This window comes from Acipenser ruthenus, chromosome 11, assembly GCF_902713425.1.
Source record: "Acipenser ruthenus chromosome 11, fAciRut3.2 maternal haplotype, whole genome shotgun sequence".
NCBI classification, from domain to species: domain Eukaryota; kingdom Metazoa; phylum Chordata; class Actinopteri; order Acipenseriformes; family Acipenseridae; genus Acipenser; species Acipenser ruthenus.
In genome coordinates, this window is record NC_081199.1 from 10,309,906 (window position 1) to 10,324,252 (window position 14,347).

General features: G+C 40.2%; 1 protein-coding gene across 3 annotated transcripts in view; it reads right to left on the minus strand.

Moving 5' to 3' along the window:
* Positions 1-14,347, minus strand: part of LOC117426928 (tetratricopeptide repeat protein 28-like) — a 435,334-nt gene that overhangs the window by 58,604 nt on the left and 362,383 nt on the right. For all 3 annotated transcript variants that reach the window (XM_059033326.1, XM_059033325.1, XM_059033327.1), the window contains 3 exons: positions 13,334-13,857; positions 1,506-1,615; positions 189-318 (listed from right to left, as the gene is read on the minus strand). In XM_059033326.1, the coding sequence (XP_058889309.1) occupies positions 189-318; positions 1,506-1,615; positions 13,334-13,857 (764 nt within the window). The remainder of the gene's footprint in view (positions 1-188; positions 319-1,505; positions 1,616-13,333; positions 13,858-14,347) is intronic.

A 14,347-nucleotide genomic window follows, 5' to 3' on the forward strand; every position in this document is an offset into this window, starting at 1 on the left:
CACTGTCCTGCTGTAAGTCTATCTCTATCATGTAATTTCCAGCTCTGGTCCTGGTTACTGTGATGCACTTAAAGTACTGGTTAGGGTTAACTTTATAGAAGGAGTTCTTTCTTACAGTAAAACTGAACCTGGGACACAGTGCTAAAGCATGGCTTTGGATTGTACTGGAAGAAAGAAGCCGTGCATACCGAGGGTCACAAGAACACGCTGCAGCGCTTGATAGCAGGATGTTTGAAGATCAAAGAGGGACAGCTTGTAGTCAGTGCTGTGCTGGGCTTCATGGCGAATCGTTTCAAATAATGCTGATGCTCGATAAAGCTACACAAAAAAAAAGAACAACAGGGTTAGGCTTTACATATTATATGCCCTAGGCAAGGAGGAGAATGCTTTCAGTAATCCCATGCAGACACAAAGGCATGCAGAAGTTGTGCAAGTATAAGATAAGCAGTTCTGCAGTTTCTCCACCAGAGGGTAACATCTCTCCTCTGGAAATTACTAATGTTGTGGGAGATCAAGATTTCAAAAGTGGCTGCAGTTTCTCAGAAGTCCAGCCCAGCTGTGAACTCTTGATGCCGAGGGCACTCTTGTGTATGTAAACACTGACTTATGACGTTGGCTATTGGTGAACTCCTCTTTTCAAAGCCAGGGTAACAGGGTAACTTTCTGGGAGCAAAATTAACTCTGATGGTTTGTAATTTGAAAGGATGGCTAAGAGGCTAGTTGGCTTAACTCAGATTCATTGGCAGTTCTTCACTGTTGCAATGTGTCATTTTTTTCTAGCAGTGTTGCAGGTATAGCAGACGCAGTATATATCTTTAAGGTACTGCCAAATCTAGATGACCTGTACAGAACAGGGTAACATGAACTTGTGATGTCCTGTGATTGACTGTGCAGTATATCAGACCTATTGCAGTTAGCTGTCAGTTAGCTAGCCATTAATAGGAGCATCCTTGTGGACCACTGTGTTACCCACATTAAGGGATGACAGAAGACAGCTGCTGATTGATCTATGCATGGTCAGAAGTGTCGTTGATCAGGGATGATGACTGATCAATGCGTGTCCGGTTCCTAGGACTGATTGATCCCAATGACTCGGCAGCAATGAGGTTTGGCACCCCATCCCAGACACAAGTGTCTCCTGCCCTCCACTGTCCTAATTCTGACTCACTTTACAACCATGTCCCCTCTAGTCCTTGATTAAAGTCTTGAAAAATCTTAAAAAGAGATGACAAAGTTAACCCTAGCCAATACTTTAGCACAGGAACCAGGACCAGAGGACACAGTTGGAAATTAAGTGAAGACAGACTTAAGACTTAGGACCAAAAACACATCTTGTATAAGGACCATGTGCTTACACGTGTAGTCACATGTTATTGTTCTAGGCTAAGTTTCAGTTCAGTAAGGTTCAGTTTCCTCGTAAGAGTAGTGGATTTGTTCTGCAGGATAATGACAAGAGCAGAAGTACAGTTGTAGCATATGGCAGCGTGCATGCAGCTGGCTGTTACCTGGTGCTGGGCTTCCTCAAGGTTCCTGCTGGCCCACAGCGAGAGCCCCAGGCGGTGTCGGATTTTGGCCTCATCTTCCCTCCGGCCCAGCTGCTCCGCCAGCCTCAAGCCTGTTGGAGAGGAACCATTCCGCTTAATGATGAGACTAAAGACAAAGCATTTTAAAGGGCCGTTTGTCAAGGCAATGGCTACCTTCACATATCATTGCTACTGAATACTGCAGACTTTCAAAGCCCACCCCCTTCTCATAATGAAATGTCATATTTCCTTTTGTGAGGTTGAGATCCTGTAGCTAATGGGGATTTTATGATATTGATGCAGGTCTTTATTCGAGGGGAGGAAAAGAATCGCCTGCCAAAAAATGTAAAAGAAAAAATTCCTTTCTGAGGAATTATTCTTTTTTGACAGCATTGTGTATTAAAATGCATTGACTGGAACAGCTGTACCAGACACTTAAACTGCTGGTTTGTTTGAGTCGTGTTCGCCTCAGAAGCAGTGTGGGATTGTTTCTGGTATAAATGCTTTCTGCTAACATATATCCAAGTCAAAAGGGTTTAAATTAAAAATACATTCATTCAAGATCATCTTTTAATTCAAACTAGATTGGAAATCCAATAGGACTCGACATTGTACAGAATGCTTCCTATGCAATATTTAATGCAAATGGATTTTGCATTAAATACTGTACTTTGAATAAGGGTCTATGATATGGGAACTGTGCCTACAAGTGCCAAAAATAAAATATATACTATGGAAGCTGTTTCATCTTCAGTTAAACTAACACAGGTTATATTTACAAAAATTAACTTGTCTATTGCCATATTTTTTATTTTGCCCCAATGTGTACTGAATCTTATGTGGGCCACTTGTGAAATTTCGGCCATTTTAAGGTCATTTTCCTACCTGGCATTCATTTGTTAACATGAGCACCATCTTTGGATAACTTCAGATAAATATTTTAAATGATTTTGCTTAAAGATGGCGCTCACCTTTAAAATTGATGCAACTGGAAAAACAACCTTAAAATAAGCACAATTGCACAAGTGAGCCTACATTCAATGCACATGTAGAAACATAAGAATGTGGAAATAGTCAACATCATTTCTGCAAAAATACCCCTATGGTAGTTCCATTAAAAGTGAAACAAATTCCATAGTAAATGTTTCATTTCTGTCAGTAAAGATTCCCATCTTATAGACTAAATAAACGCTTTTAGTCCATTTTGATTATTGATGACAATGGTAGCTGATTGTGCTCCTTTAAATCTCTCAACTCCAAATGAAGACAACGGAGCATGTCCTTGCAGACTGGTTTCCTATGTAATCTCAGGGAATGCGTTCATGTTACCCACACACGCACGCACACACACACACACTCACACACACACAAAGACAGACCTTGTGAAACCTTGTCATCATTAATACCTTTCAAAGAAATCTGCTGCCGCTGCATGTGGGGCAAATTATAAAAACAAAACAGGGAGCACCAGTCCTGATTTTATACTTATAATGTAAAGAGTGTGAAACAGTGAAACTCGAGAAGAAAGCATTTGAGTTTCAATCAATAGAAAACCATCAAGCTGGATCAATACTGTATATGGCTTGGCTTGGCTTGTATTACTGTGCATTGGTGCCTTGATGGGACTAACCGCAAACACACAGCTATACTCTTGACAGGACAGCTTCCTGCACTGCAGGTCTTAACGTTATGGAAACACAGTGTTGCTATCCAGCTTCTGCACCTATGTTATGAGTTAGACAACCCTTATAGTAAACGCCTGGCAAAGTGTAATAAAGCACAGTGCAAGCATGGTACAGCATTAGCAAGCATTGTAAAGCACAGAGATGTATGGTAAATCACATTCAAAAGCAAGGCAAACCATGGTAAATGTATAGTATAACCATTGGGAAAACTGCTGAACTGCTTCACCTCAGAACAGCTGTGCAAGCCAAACGGCAAAACTGGCTGTCACAAAGACGACCGGAGTGGGTGGTGTCAGACCAGAGCCAGGAAATAAAACAACAAGGGAGAGGTGGAGTTTGGTGGAGCTGAGCGAATGGTCTCACTCAGCATTTAATAAATAAACAGAACAGCAAAATAAAAAGGTTGTAACATACAAAAACACAGGGCACGGCACTGGTAGCCAAAATAAACAGACAAACAAAACGGACTACACAGTAAACAGACACGGACAGACAAACGAAACACGGTGAGTGAGACACTTCTTTTCTTCTTCTTCTTATAATTATTATTCTTTTTACCTCGTTCTCCACACTCGTTCTCCACTCACCGAACACCCAACTCCGAGTGAGTGAAAACGTGCTGCTTTTATGCAGGTGTACTGAGACTCGATTGCTAATCAATCAATTGGAGTCTCGGTACAACTGCACCTGAATTAATATAGTGTACTCCCGTGACCACACATTACATTTTAACCAGCACGTGAAGTGATTTGTGCCATCCTCGTGCCTAAATACAAATCTACATTTTTAAATACACGTGAAACACAGACCCGTTTATATCCCGTGTACCAATGACTATACACCAACATTTACACACGCAACATACAACATATAACACACAAATGCACACAGGGGCGGGGCATATTGCCACACCGGCAGATACAAATGTTCATTTATTTTCATATTCAAGAACACGCTGAAACAAAATGTGAATTTGAAAAATTCATCAAAACGTTTACAACTAATTCTAATCCATTCAGTATACCTTATGGGCTCGCGATCAGAAGCACTAAAGCTCTCTGTATCAGCATGCTGAGGCATTGGATGACACCGAGCTACTGAGCCTTGGAGGAGGGGCTCAGCCCGGGAAGTCTCTGCCTGGAATTGTTGAGTGCCTGACCAGTATATTTCCCTCCTTAACCAAACCAAAAACCAGTACAGCCCCCCTGTGGACTCCAAGCCAAGACTAGCATGTCCATACCATCCATCCCCTGCCAAACTCAAAAGTTATAATGAAAATAATGATGACCAACACATACATCAGCAGTACATACAGAATAGTATCAAATAAGAATTGCCAAGCTTCACGATGGATTCAGCTACAGTATATGCAACCATGTGATATACCAAAGGCCGACTGTACAGACAGACAGACACCTCCCTATATCCCCAGAATCTGATATACTCAATAATGCATGCTAAATAATGTTAATACCAAGTTTAATGACAAGTGGATAAGTGGGTTTCCAGATATATGGAGAAATCTGTGAAGTGTGACTTGTGTACCACAGTACTCACTCTCTCCCCCCTGGAGGATTATACGCTTTTTATAATATAGCTGTGACACTGGTCTTACCACAGAAGAGGGGAGACTGAATTCAAGTCACTACCTCTATCCCAATTTAAAAGAAATGGAATTATTATGTATTATAACAAGCAATTACCTTGTTCTAACCTTTGTACATACACATTGTACATTAATAAAACCTAGTCACCAAGAAAGAAAAACAATCCTAGTGTCAGGTTCTCCTGCATTGCTGCTGTTTATGATCAAAGAAAATCCACACAAACTAAAAAAAAAAGGTTCACTTACTATAGCTTCCAAAATATGATATCTTCGCTTCAGCATACTTTTAAAAGCACCATTGTCGATTTAACTGTCCAGAATGCTGACATATAAACCCTTTTGTATTTATGAGAACAGCATCGCGGTCAAATTCACTTGAAATGAACTAGGTTGAAGAAATTCTACTCTTGATAAATCTGCTTTTTTGTATCCGTGAAAATCATGACATAAGCGTATGGATCTGTTTCAATCTACTGTTTTCTCCTCAGTAAGTACAGTAAGGTACAGCATATAACTATTCTTGACATGTTACTATAATAGAAGATTTATAAGGCTTCTTTGGAAGATCAGAGGTCAATCAATTTTGAGTAACTCTATAAAAACTACTGATATGAGATATGCAATCCATTTTTTTTTAGCTTAAAACAAGATGAATGATCTTATCAAGCTATTCTATTAGGTGTTCTTCCTAAAACAGCACAGGCGTTAAACCCCTGTACAGAATACTTACTAGCTTTCAAATTATACAACAAACAGACACTGCTCTCCCATTGTTTTCTATGGAGGTCAGCTCTTCTGTTATTGCTTAATAATGGAACAACAAATAAAGGACGGTTGAGACATACTGTAACACTAAGTCGTGACACCTGTTATTAAACCAGCGTCTCGTTGTATAGTACCAGCCGAAGGCAGAGCAAAGTGAACATGAGCTGCTCAAACTGTGCAAAATGATGTCTCTTACAGCTGGACAACAAAAAATAAGACACCATATACACACACACAAAATATTATAAATCCCCCAAACAACGCTGTACTTTAATTTTAGGGATTGTATGTCTATCCCCAGGGTGACGTCTATATACAGATGGCCTGGAATTTGAGCACATCTTTAATGGCAGATGGTTGCTTTCTTATGCCTTATATACTCACTACAGTTAGTTTTGTTCTATAATGCTGCATATCATCAAAGTGAAGTATAAGTAGTAAACATGTATTTTAAACCCTTTTCGAAAAGCTGCAAAAGAACAAAAGCCCTTGACACTAAAAGCGTCCCTCAGAAAAGCTACCCACACAACGATGAAGGAGCCAATGTAGAGCTGGAACTCTGTTCCTCTGCACCTCTGAGTCCAGCCTTCCAAATGCAGCGCTGATTAGCTCTGGTTTCATTGTGTGGGCTCCTATTGAACACGAGAACATTGCTCCCAGTTATTGAACTTGACATTGGGTTCTGTATCGATGGTCCCTCCATTTCTAAGTGCTGAGTTCATCTAAATAACAAAATTTGAGAGTATATATTTGTCAGGGAAGGAAATGATAAGGAAAGCCAAGGAAAACAAATACCAGGCGTGACTGTGCTGTGTTCCAAGCACAGGCTTGACCAGCTGGTAGCCTACAAGAAACACTCCCTCAGGTTTATGGCCAACCGAAGTCAGCAACACCAAATGCTGACTGCTGCTAAACACAATGTTTGGTATGTGTCACTGAGGGTAATGCATCATTTTGACTGCCAGCAATTTAAATATAATTGCATATGAAATAAACATGATCTCATGTTGCATTAATCTGAACCAATGGTGAGTTGGACAGACAATCCTTGTGCAGTAATAACAAATGATCTAGTACACATGGTAACTCAATTCAAGGCTGCATGCACTTTTCCCCACTGTGTAAAACTAGATCTTTAAAAAGATGGCAAATAAAATGCTTGAGAAAGTTACTACGATAAATGTTATTATCCATACCTACAGCTATGGCCAAAAGGTTTGCATCATCCTATAGAATTAACATATTTTGCTTCATAAAATCGAATGAAACCTGCTGAATAATGTTACGTTAACATATTGAATTACATACTGCTTTGTAGTTTTCCCTCTACTTAGAGGAACATTGAAAAATGTGACTGTGTCAGGGACAGGGTTAATGTCTTTGCCAGCAACCACAGGTGTGGCCTCTCTCCAGTTAGTGCAGATTGGTGCTAACTGGGGAGTGGCCATCTGCATAAATGCATGCAGAAATCCTTTGTCTGGGAGTGGGAGTCTGGTGTATGTGCGTGCGTGCGTGCGTGCGTGCGTGCGTGCAGCAGCTCTGTTCAGTGAAGGCGAATGCCCAGCCTGACAGCAGTTATTTGTGTATTTTGTTTAAACCTTTTTGTCTTGGCCCGTGTGCCAGTTTATTTGTTCCTGTGTTTTGTTTGTGTTATTTTGTTTATTAAATCTGTGCTTCAGCACTTACACTGCAGCTGTCTTGCCTCTGAGTCTCATTCTTGTCGCTACCCAGCCGCAGTTACATTTCGAAACCTAACATGAAATACTGTACTACTATTATGGCTTCTGGTAGACTTTTGCGATATAATGTAGTAGTTTCTTTGATTGCATGATGTTAAATAAAAAAATCTTAATTATGATCATATAGTGTTTTTTTTAAAAATCATGTCTTTAGCCACAGCTGTATTTCTCACTCAGTAGTGCTGGAAGTCTTTTTCAGTGTTTTTAAATACATTGAAAAAGACGATGCATCTGTCGTATTTATTAAGTCACTTTTACTATGATAAATCTAAGTGCAAAACTTCAGCTTCATTTTTCAGTAGGTGAGGGCCTTCATGTTAGGATAATATACCTGGGCACATCCCATTGGTCTAATTGGTAGATTATCTGTTTACAAATAAACATTTAGTTTCTCTTTCCTGTTTCACAAAACCTGTGCTTTTAGACTCCTGCTTCAGCAAGCAAGCTGGCGGTCGAGCGTATGGCCCTTTGAGGGTTAAGAGTCTTGTATTGCGACACATTTTGCACTCCGGTAAGAGACAATGCGGTAGTCATCATAGACTTGATCTCTACTGTATGTATGAATGTCGACTACGTTTTTATATTACAATAAAGGCTCTTTTGAATTGTTTATGGGCAGCAGTGTGGAGTAGTGGTTAGGGCTCCGGACTCTTGACCAGCGGGTCGTGGGTTCAATCCCAGGTGGGGGACACTGCTGCTGTACCCTTGAGCAAGGTACTTTACCTAGATTGCTCCAGTAAAAACCCAACTGTATAAATGGGTAATTGTATGTAAAAAAAATAAATAATGTGATATCTTGTAACAATTGTAAGTTGCCCTGGATAAGGGCGTCTGCTAAGAAATAAATAAATACATTTATTAGTAGTTTGATCCACTCATAAGAATTAGCTAAGACATTTGAATAAATTATGACATCAAAAAAATGTAAAAATGTAATTTAAATAATTCTTTATTGAAGTGAAATTATACCCTGATAAAAGTTTACACACGATAAATTTGGACAACACTTTTCCCAGGCTTTATTTTTATATTATGCATTTGAGCTAGTTTGTCTTGTTTTTCTTTGTTTTGCTATTCCTCTGTGCTTTACAATGTTTACCCATGCTTTAACTGTGCTACACCAGTGTAACTGCACGACAGTAATGCATTTTCTGTGTTCTTTGAATAACCAGGAGGTCAAGGACTACTCAGGTCCGCAGAGGAATCTGGTCTTAGTGATAGAGGGGCGTGTACAAAAAGGCAGACGTGGGCACAAGTGAGTGTGTAGAGACTACTGTAAATTCCAAGAGAATACCTTAATGTTGCTAAACCCCTTGCAGTGCTGACAAGAAACACAATACTTTACCTTTGCTGCATTCCACGTTCTTCGTATTGCAGTAATAATATTTTTCAACAAATCTGATTTTTATTCATATATCATGGGCAACCAAGGCATTCATTTTTTTTTCTTCACATTTTTACTCGGGAACATTTGCCAAGTTAAAGGTATTTTTTATTCTCTGATTTAAATTAGCTGTTGCATTGTGGGAACAGAAAACCAACACTGTTGCAGGAGGGAGCATGATCAGGATACACGACAATGCTTAGCAGAGAAATTCTCTCTCACCCGGCGAGTACAAGTTGAAAAATATATTGATTTATCAAAACTATCAGGATTATGTTTAAAAATAAAACGCTGCTGTATGGACAACACTGATCACAGTAAAGCAATGTGTGTCTCGTAAACACGCAGGGGGTTCTGGAACACTCAAACAAGAACCACGTTCCTTTACACAAGCACTTCATCTCACCAGCAGGGGTCAGAATTAGGACGTCTGATTTTTTGGTTTTACCCAATTTAACCCGATTTAACACTTTTCTTCCCAGTTATTTGTTTTATGAGTGTGTGTTTAAGCCAAGAGCATTTAGATGTAACAGTCGATCGTTTCTCTTTGTAAAACAGCATGGAGTAAAGTTGTTTAGTTTTCCTGTATTTTCTGTGTGCAATTATACTTGCAACTCCACTACAAAATAAAACTTGATTGGAACGGAGAAATGCCTCCATATACAGTATGTGTGTTTGTGTGAGATAGAAAGAGAGCGAGAGAAGGGGGAAGAGATAGATGTCAAAATTTTCCATACTCCAGTATGTGGGAATACACATACGTTGGGGATTTAAACTGTTGATGAAAACTTTGTTGTCAATACTTGGTGCTTAAGCATTTGTTTATTTCTTTCCAAATAAAACCTGAATATTTATTATTTCTTGATTATATATAAAAAATATCCACCCGATTTTTTCATTAAATAATTCTACCCAATTTTTAAAAAAAGCATTCACCAGAATTTGGAAAAAAATGTCACCCGAAAATCAGACGCCCTACTCATAATCCATAACAGCAATGCATCACACACCCCTGCCCACTACACACAGTTAGGAAGAATTAATGAGGAGCATTAAAAATGGTACACTGCCCTATTGCAACATCTATCATTGAAATGTGATGACCTTTAATATGTTTAGTAATTTCATTTCTGATTCCAAGCATCTTTAAAAAGTAATCGCAATCCAGCTGCTGCCAAATGTGTAGACTCCGGAGTGATAAACGAGTAAGGGCTCCCTGTCCCCCAAGGTCACATGCAATAGATGGATCAAAACCTGACAGCCTGCTGTACTCCAATGCCAATCTACAACAAGTACCGCAATCGGCTGCCCAATGCACTCAATGGACGGGGAAAGGAGGATAACAACCGCTTTGAAAATGATCAGATAATATCTAGAGGAAATCAGGGAAGCCATGGTGAGTTGCTACACGTTTTAATTATCTCACTAATTACACCGTGTAACAATTTTTTTTTTTTTTGTTCCTGGGTAGTAAGTGTTATTTCCTAATTGCTTATGCCTCAAAAGTATATAAAATGGCTATTATTCCCCACAAACTTTGCTTTTGTGACCAGGACAGTGATATTTTGAAATTTACCTATTTTCCAGAACATTCCAGATAGATTCAGTGCTGAGTAAACTTGGAGTAACTTCTAGAACTTTCTAGAACTTTCCAGTAATATAAATAGTAGTATAAATACAGGGGCCTTAAGCCCACCAGTTCAGTTTAGTTCCAGCTGCCTAAGTGGACACATATCTGCATTTTTCTGAGATGGCATCAAGGTCATAGGAGACTTCAAAATGGTGGCATTCCTGATGGGTCTCCAAGGCGGTTTTACCAAGTTTCCCTGCTATCTTTGCCTTTGGGACAGCAGGGACACCAAGGCGCACTACCACAGGCGGGACTGGCCACAGCGGACCGAGTTCTCTGTGGGGAGGAACAACGTCAAGTGGGAGCCACTGGTGGACCCCCGGAAGGTGCTGATGCCAGCACTGCACATCAAATTGGGCATTATGAAACAATTTGTCAGAGCTCTAGATAAGGAGTCGGCAGCCTTCAAGTACCTTCAAGACTTCTTCCCTAAGCTGTCTGAGGCAAAGGTCAAAGCCGGTGTCTTCGTCGGACCACAGATAAAGAAGATCCTGGAGTGCAATGAATTCCCCAAGAATCTCACTAGTAAGGAGAAAGCAGCTTGGAACAGCTTTGTCGCAGTGGTTCGGGGCTTCCTGGGCAATCACAAGGCTGAAAACTATGTGGAGCTGGTTGAGACTCTGGTGAAGAACTACGGCACAATGGGCTGTAGGATGTCCCTCAAAGTCCATATCCTTGATGCTCATCTTGATAAATTCAAGGAGAACATGGGAGCGTACTCGGAGGAGCAAGGCGAGCGCTTCCACCAGGATATACTGGACTTTGAACGCCGCTACCGTATAACGAGAACATGATGGGAGACTACATTTGGGGCTGATTCGTGAAAGTGATTTACAGTATAATCGTAAATCTCGAAAAACTACTCACTTCGAAATCTTTTGTAGTCATTTTTGTATTACTTTAGTATAAATACATGTTAATTTGGATTCATATGTTGTTTTTTTCTGACTTTATGTGAACGAAAAGACACAAATTCGTCCGTTTTCTCATTGGAAATAGGTAAATTTCAAAATATCACTGTCCTGGTCACAAAAGCAAAGTTTGTGGGGAATAAGAGCCATTTTCTATACTTTTGAGGCATAAGCAATTAGGAAATAACACTTACTACCCAGGAACAAAAATTGTGTTACATAGTGTTATTATAATTGTCTTACTTAATTGAATTAAATGTTTCTAATCTCAGTAATTCGTGTAACTGGAATTACATTTTTGTGGTGGTTTGTTACCACGTTTTTTCAATTTTCTTAAACAGATTACAGCTAACAAAATAAAGCAAATCTTACTTGGCATTCATAAACGTTTTCTTATAGATATCAAATGTGCAGCTTTGAAAGAAACACATGTTATAGCATTGTAGTAGAAATCTGGTACTACACTAGGTTAAAGACATTTCTGACATGCACTTCCTTGAGAGTGAAAGTGTCCCCTCCCCTTCACTGTCGTCTTTCCTGTCAATAACCAATCCGCTGCTTCCCATATTGACTGACGCGATTTCAGACAGTAACATGCTTTGACCCCGAAGACACAGCTGAGGTGAAGTGAACCAGTAACAGATTTCCTCAAAGTAAGGTAAGTAAACTGGGAACTTTCTTTTACCTGGTGTATTATCATGTTTTTCAATTGAAATACAGTTTTGGTAGATGTGTTTCTTTCAGAACTGCACATTTGTGACTCATCCAATAGAAAACAGGTAAAATGTGTGGAATTATTTTGTTAGCTTCAACCGCTTTAATGGTTAATTCGTTTGTGGTTCAAATCATGTGTCCAAAATGATCGAGTGTTGTGAATTTGTTCACACCGCTGGGAGACAGGAGACGTCAGATACAATTGGATGTGTTCAGGCTAAAGGAAAACACTGACGTCAAGAAGGTGTGCTCCAATCTCCCAGCTACCTGAATACATTCTCAGCAAATTCCCCAACTCAACACAGCTGTTGCTGCAGAATCAATTTCTACACGATAAATCAGAGCTTACAACCTCTGACATTTTTCATGGCAATTTACACTACAGTCACACAAAACAATGCTATGCCTGGGGCTGGTGATGCTATGCCTGGGGCTGGTAATGCAATGCCTGGGGCTGGTAATGTTTTATTCAGTCCTTGGAACTCCCCTCTGTCCCACGACCCCAGTATTAAATTGAGGAATGGCTCGTGATGGGAATATTAGCTTTAAATCAGGGTGCAACTCGCATAACCCTCGTTATTACAGGACTGATTAAACCGAGGGCACTGCGGATCAATATACTGTAGCACAGCACTCCAGTGAATTAAACTACAAGGCTGGGGCTGGTTAGTGCAGTAAATTGTGCAAGTTAAGAGTCTCCATCAATCCTTCAGTTATTTAATTTTGACTTGGATAAAACCACATAAGTTCAAATATATGTAAATTATATGTGCAAATCATCTCACAAGTGCAGTTTTATGCCAAAAAGAATCACATTTCTAGGAATGATGAACAACTGTGTGGATATCTGTTCTTTATTTTACCCCAAAAATGTATTTCTATTTGACTATATTACTCCATTATAGAAAACAACAACTACTCCAAATAACCAGTAGAACATGACTGGAGATTTTGTTAACCAAGAACCCTGTCATTTGAGCTGTAGTGTAAAGTATCTGGAAAAACTACTTCCCATGCAAAACAATACATTCCTTTAAAGTGCATTGAGCTCACAAAATAATTCCAGTCAATCCTACCTAATTAGCACACATTGTTAACATCATATCATTGTAATGTTTGTTTTTCTGCACACCCTTCTTTTGTACTTCATGAGGTTAAATGAAGGAACACAGAGACATTGAAAACATACAAGTCATTCGAAAAGCAGTGACTGGTTACTGTGAATGAAAGCAGTTTAATTTTTATCTTATACAGGAAAATGTGAGACCTACACAGTAATGGTAATGCATTGGTAATGGATTTTTTTTGGCAATCGACCACTAATATTTGTGGATATAAAGTATTGCACAGGATATATATGCATATATTAAACGTACCTTCTTGTAAGTACATCACTGCTTGGGAGTAGTTCTGCAAGGCATGGTGGGTCCTTCCTAGACTGCTGTAGGCCACGGTTTTGGCCACCAAATCATTCATTTGGGCTGCAATGCTCAAGTGCTGCTCCTGGTAAACCACGGCCCTCTCAAAATTCCCCAGCGACTCGTAGGTGAGCCCCAGGTTCCCGTAAGCCCGTCCCTGGCAGGTGGGGTTACTGGTCTCCTCTGAGATCTCCAGGTCAAGCTGGTGGTACTGCAGGGCTGTGTCGTACTCGCCCATGTGCTGATAGACCCCGCCCAGGCCACAGGCGGCGGCGCTCTCCAGGATGCGGTCTTTTACCTCGCGAGCGATGTTCAGTTGCCTCTCCAGGCAGGAGATGGCCTGCTCGTAGTTTCCTAGTTGGCTATGCAGACTCCCCAGCTCCCCGTAGGCCTGCGCCTTGTTAAAAGATTCTCCAAGCTCATGAGCCACCACCAGCCGCTTCTCAAAACACACCAGAGCCTGCTGCAGACTTCCCATCGCCCTGCCGAGACAACACGGGACAGTAAGCAGCCGTAATTTACATGATTGATCTAACCAGAATAGGACCAACTGAGAATAGGGTTTTCTTGACCTTAACTGTAATTCTTTCAACACTGCAGACCTGTATATTTCCAATGTGTTTGCAATCATTTCAGTAGTTCTGTGTAATCTTGCTCTAATACTGAGTTGTTGTGTTTCTCTGCCTTCACCTGTCTTTGAGCTTGTCTGGAGAATGCCAAGTACCGACACATTGTCATTATAGGACCTTTGAACTCTGCTAGTCTCACTAACTCTACGTTTATAAAGACACAGAGTAGGTGGAGCCGAGTTGAGAGATCACATTGTCACGTGATTTGAATGGAATGAGGAAGGCTGCTCAGTCCCAGCACTTAGGATTCTCCAGACAAACTCAAAGCAAGTTCAAAGCCAAGTAAAGGTCGATTTTGAGGAAGAAAAAACTCAATATTGGAGAAAGAGAAGACAGAACCACT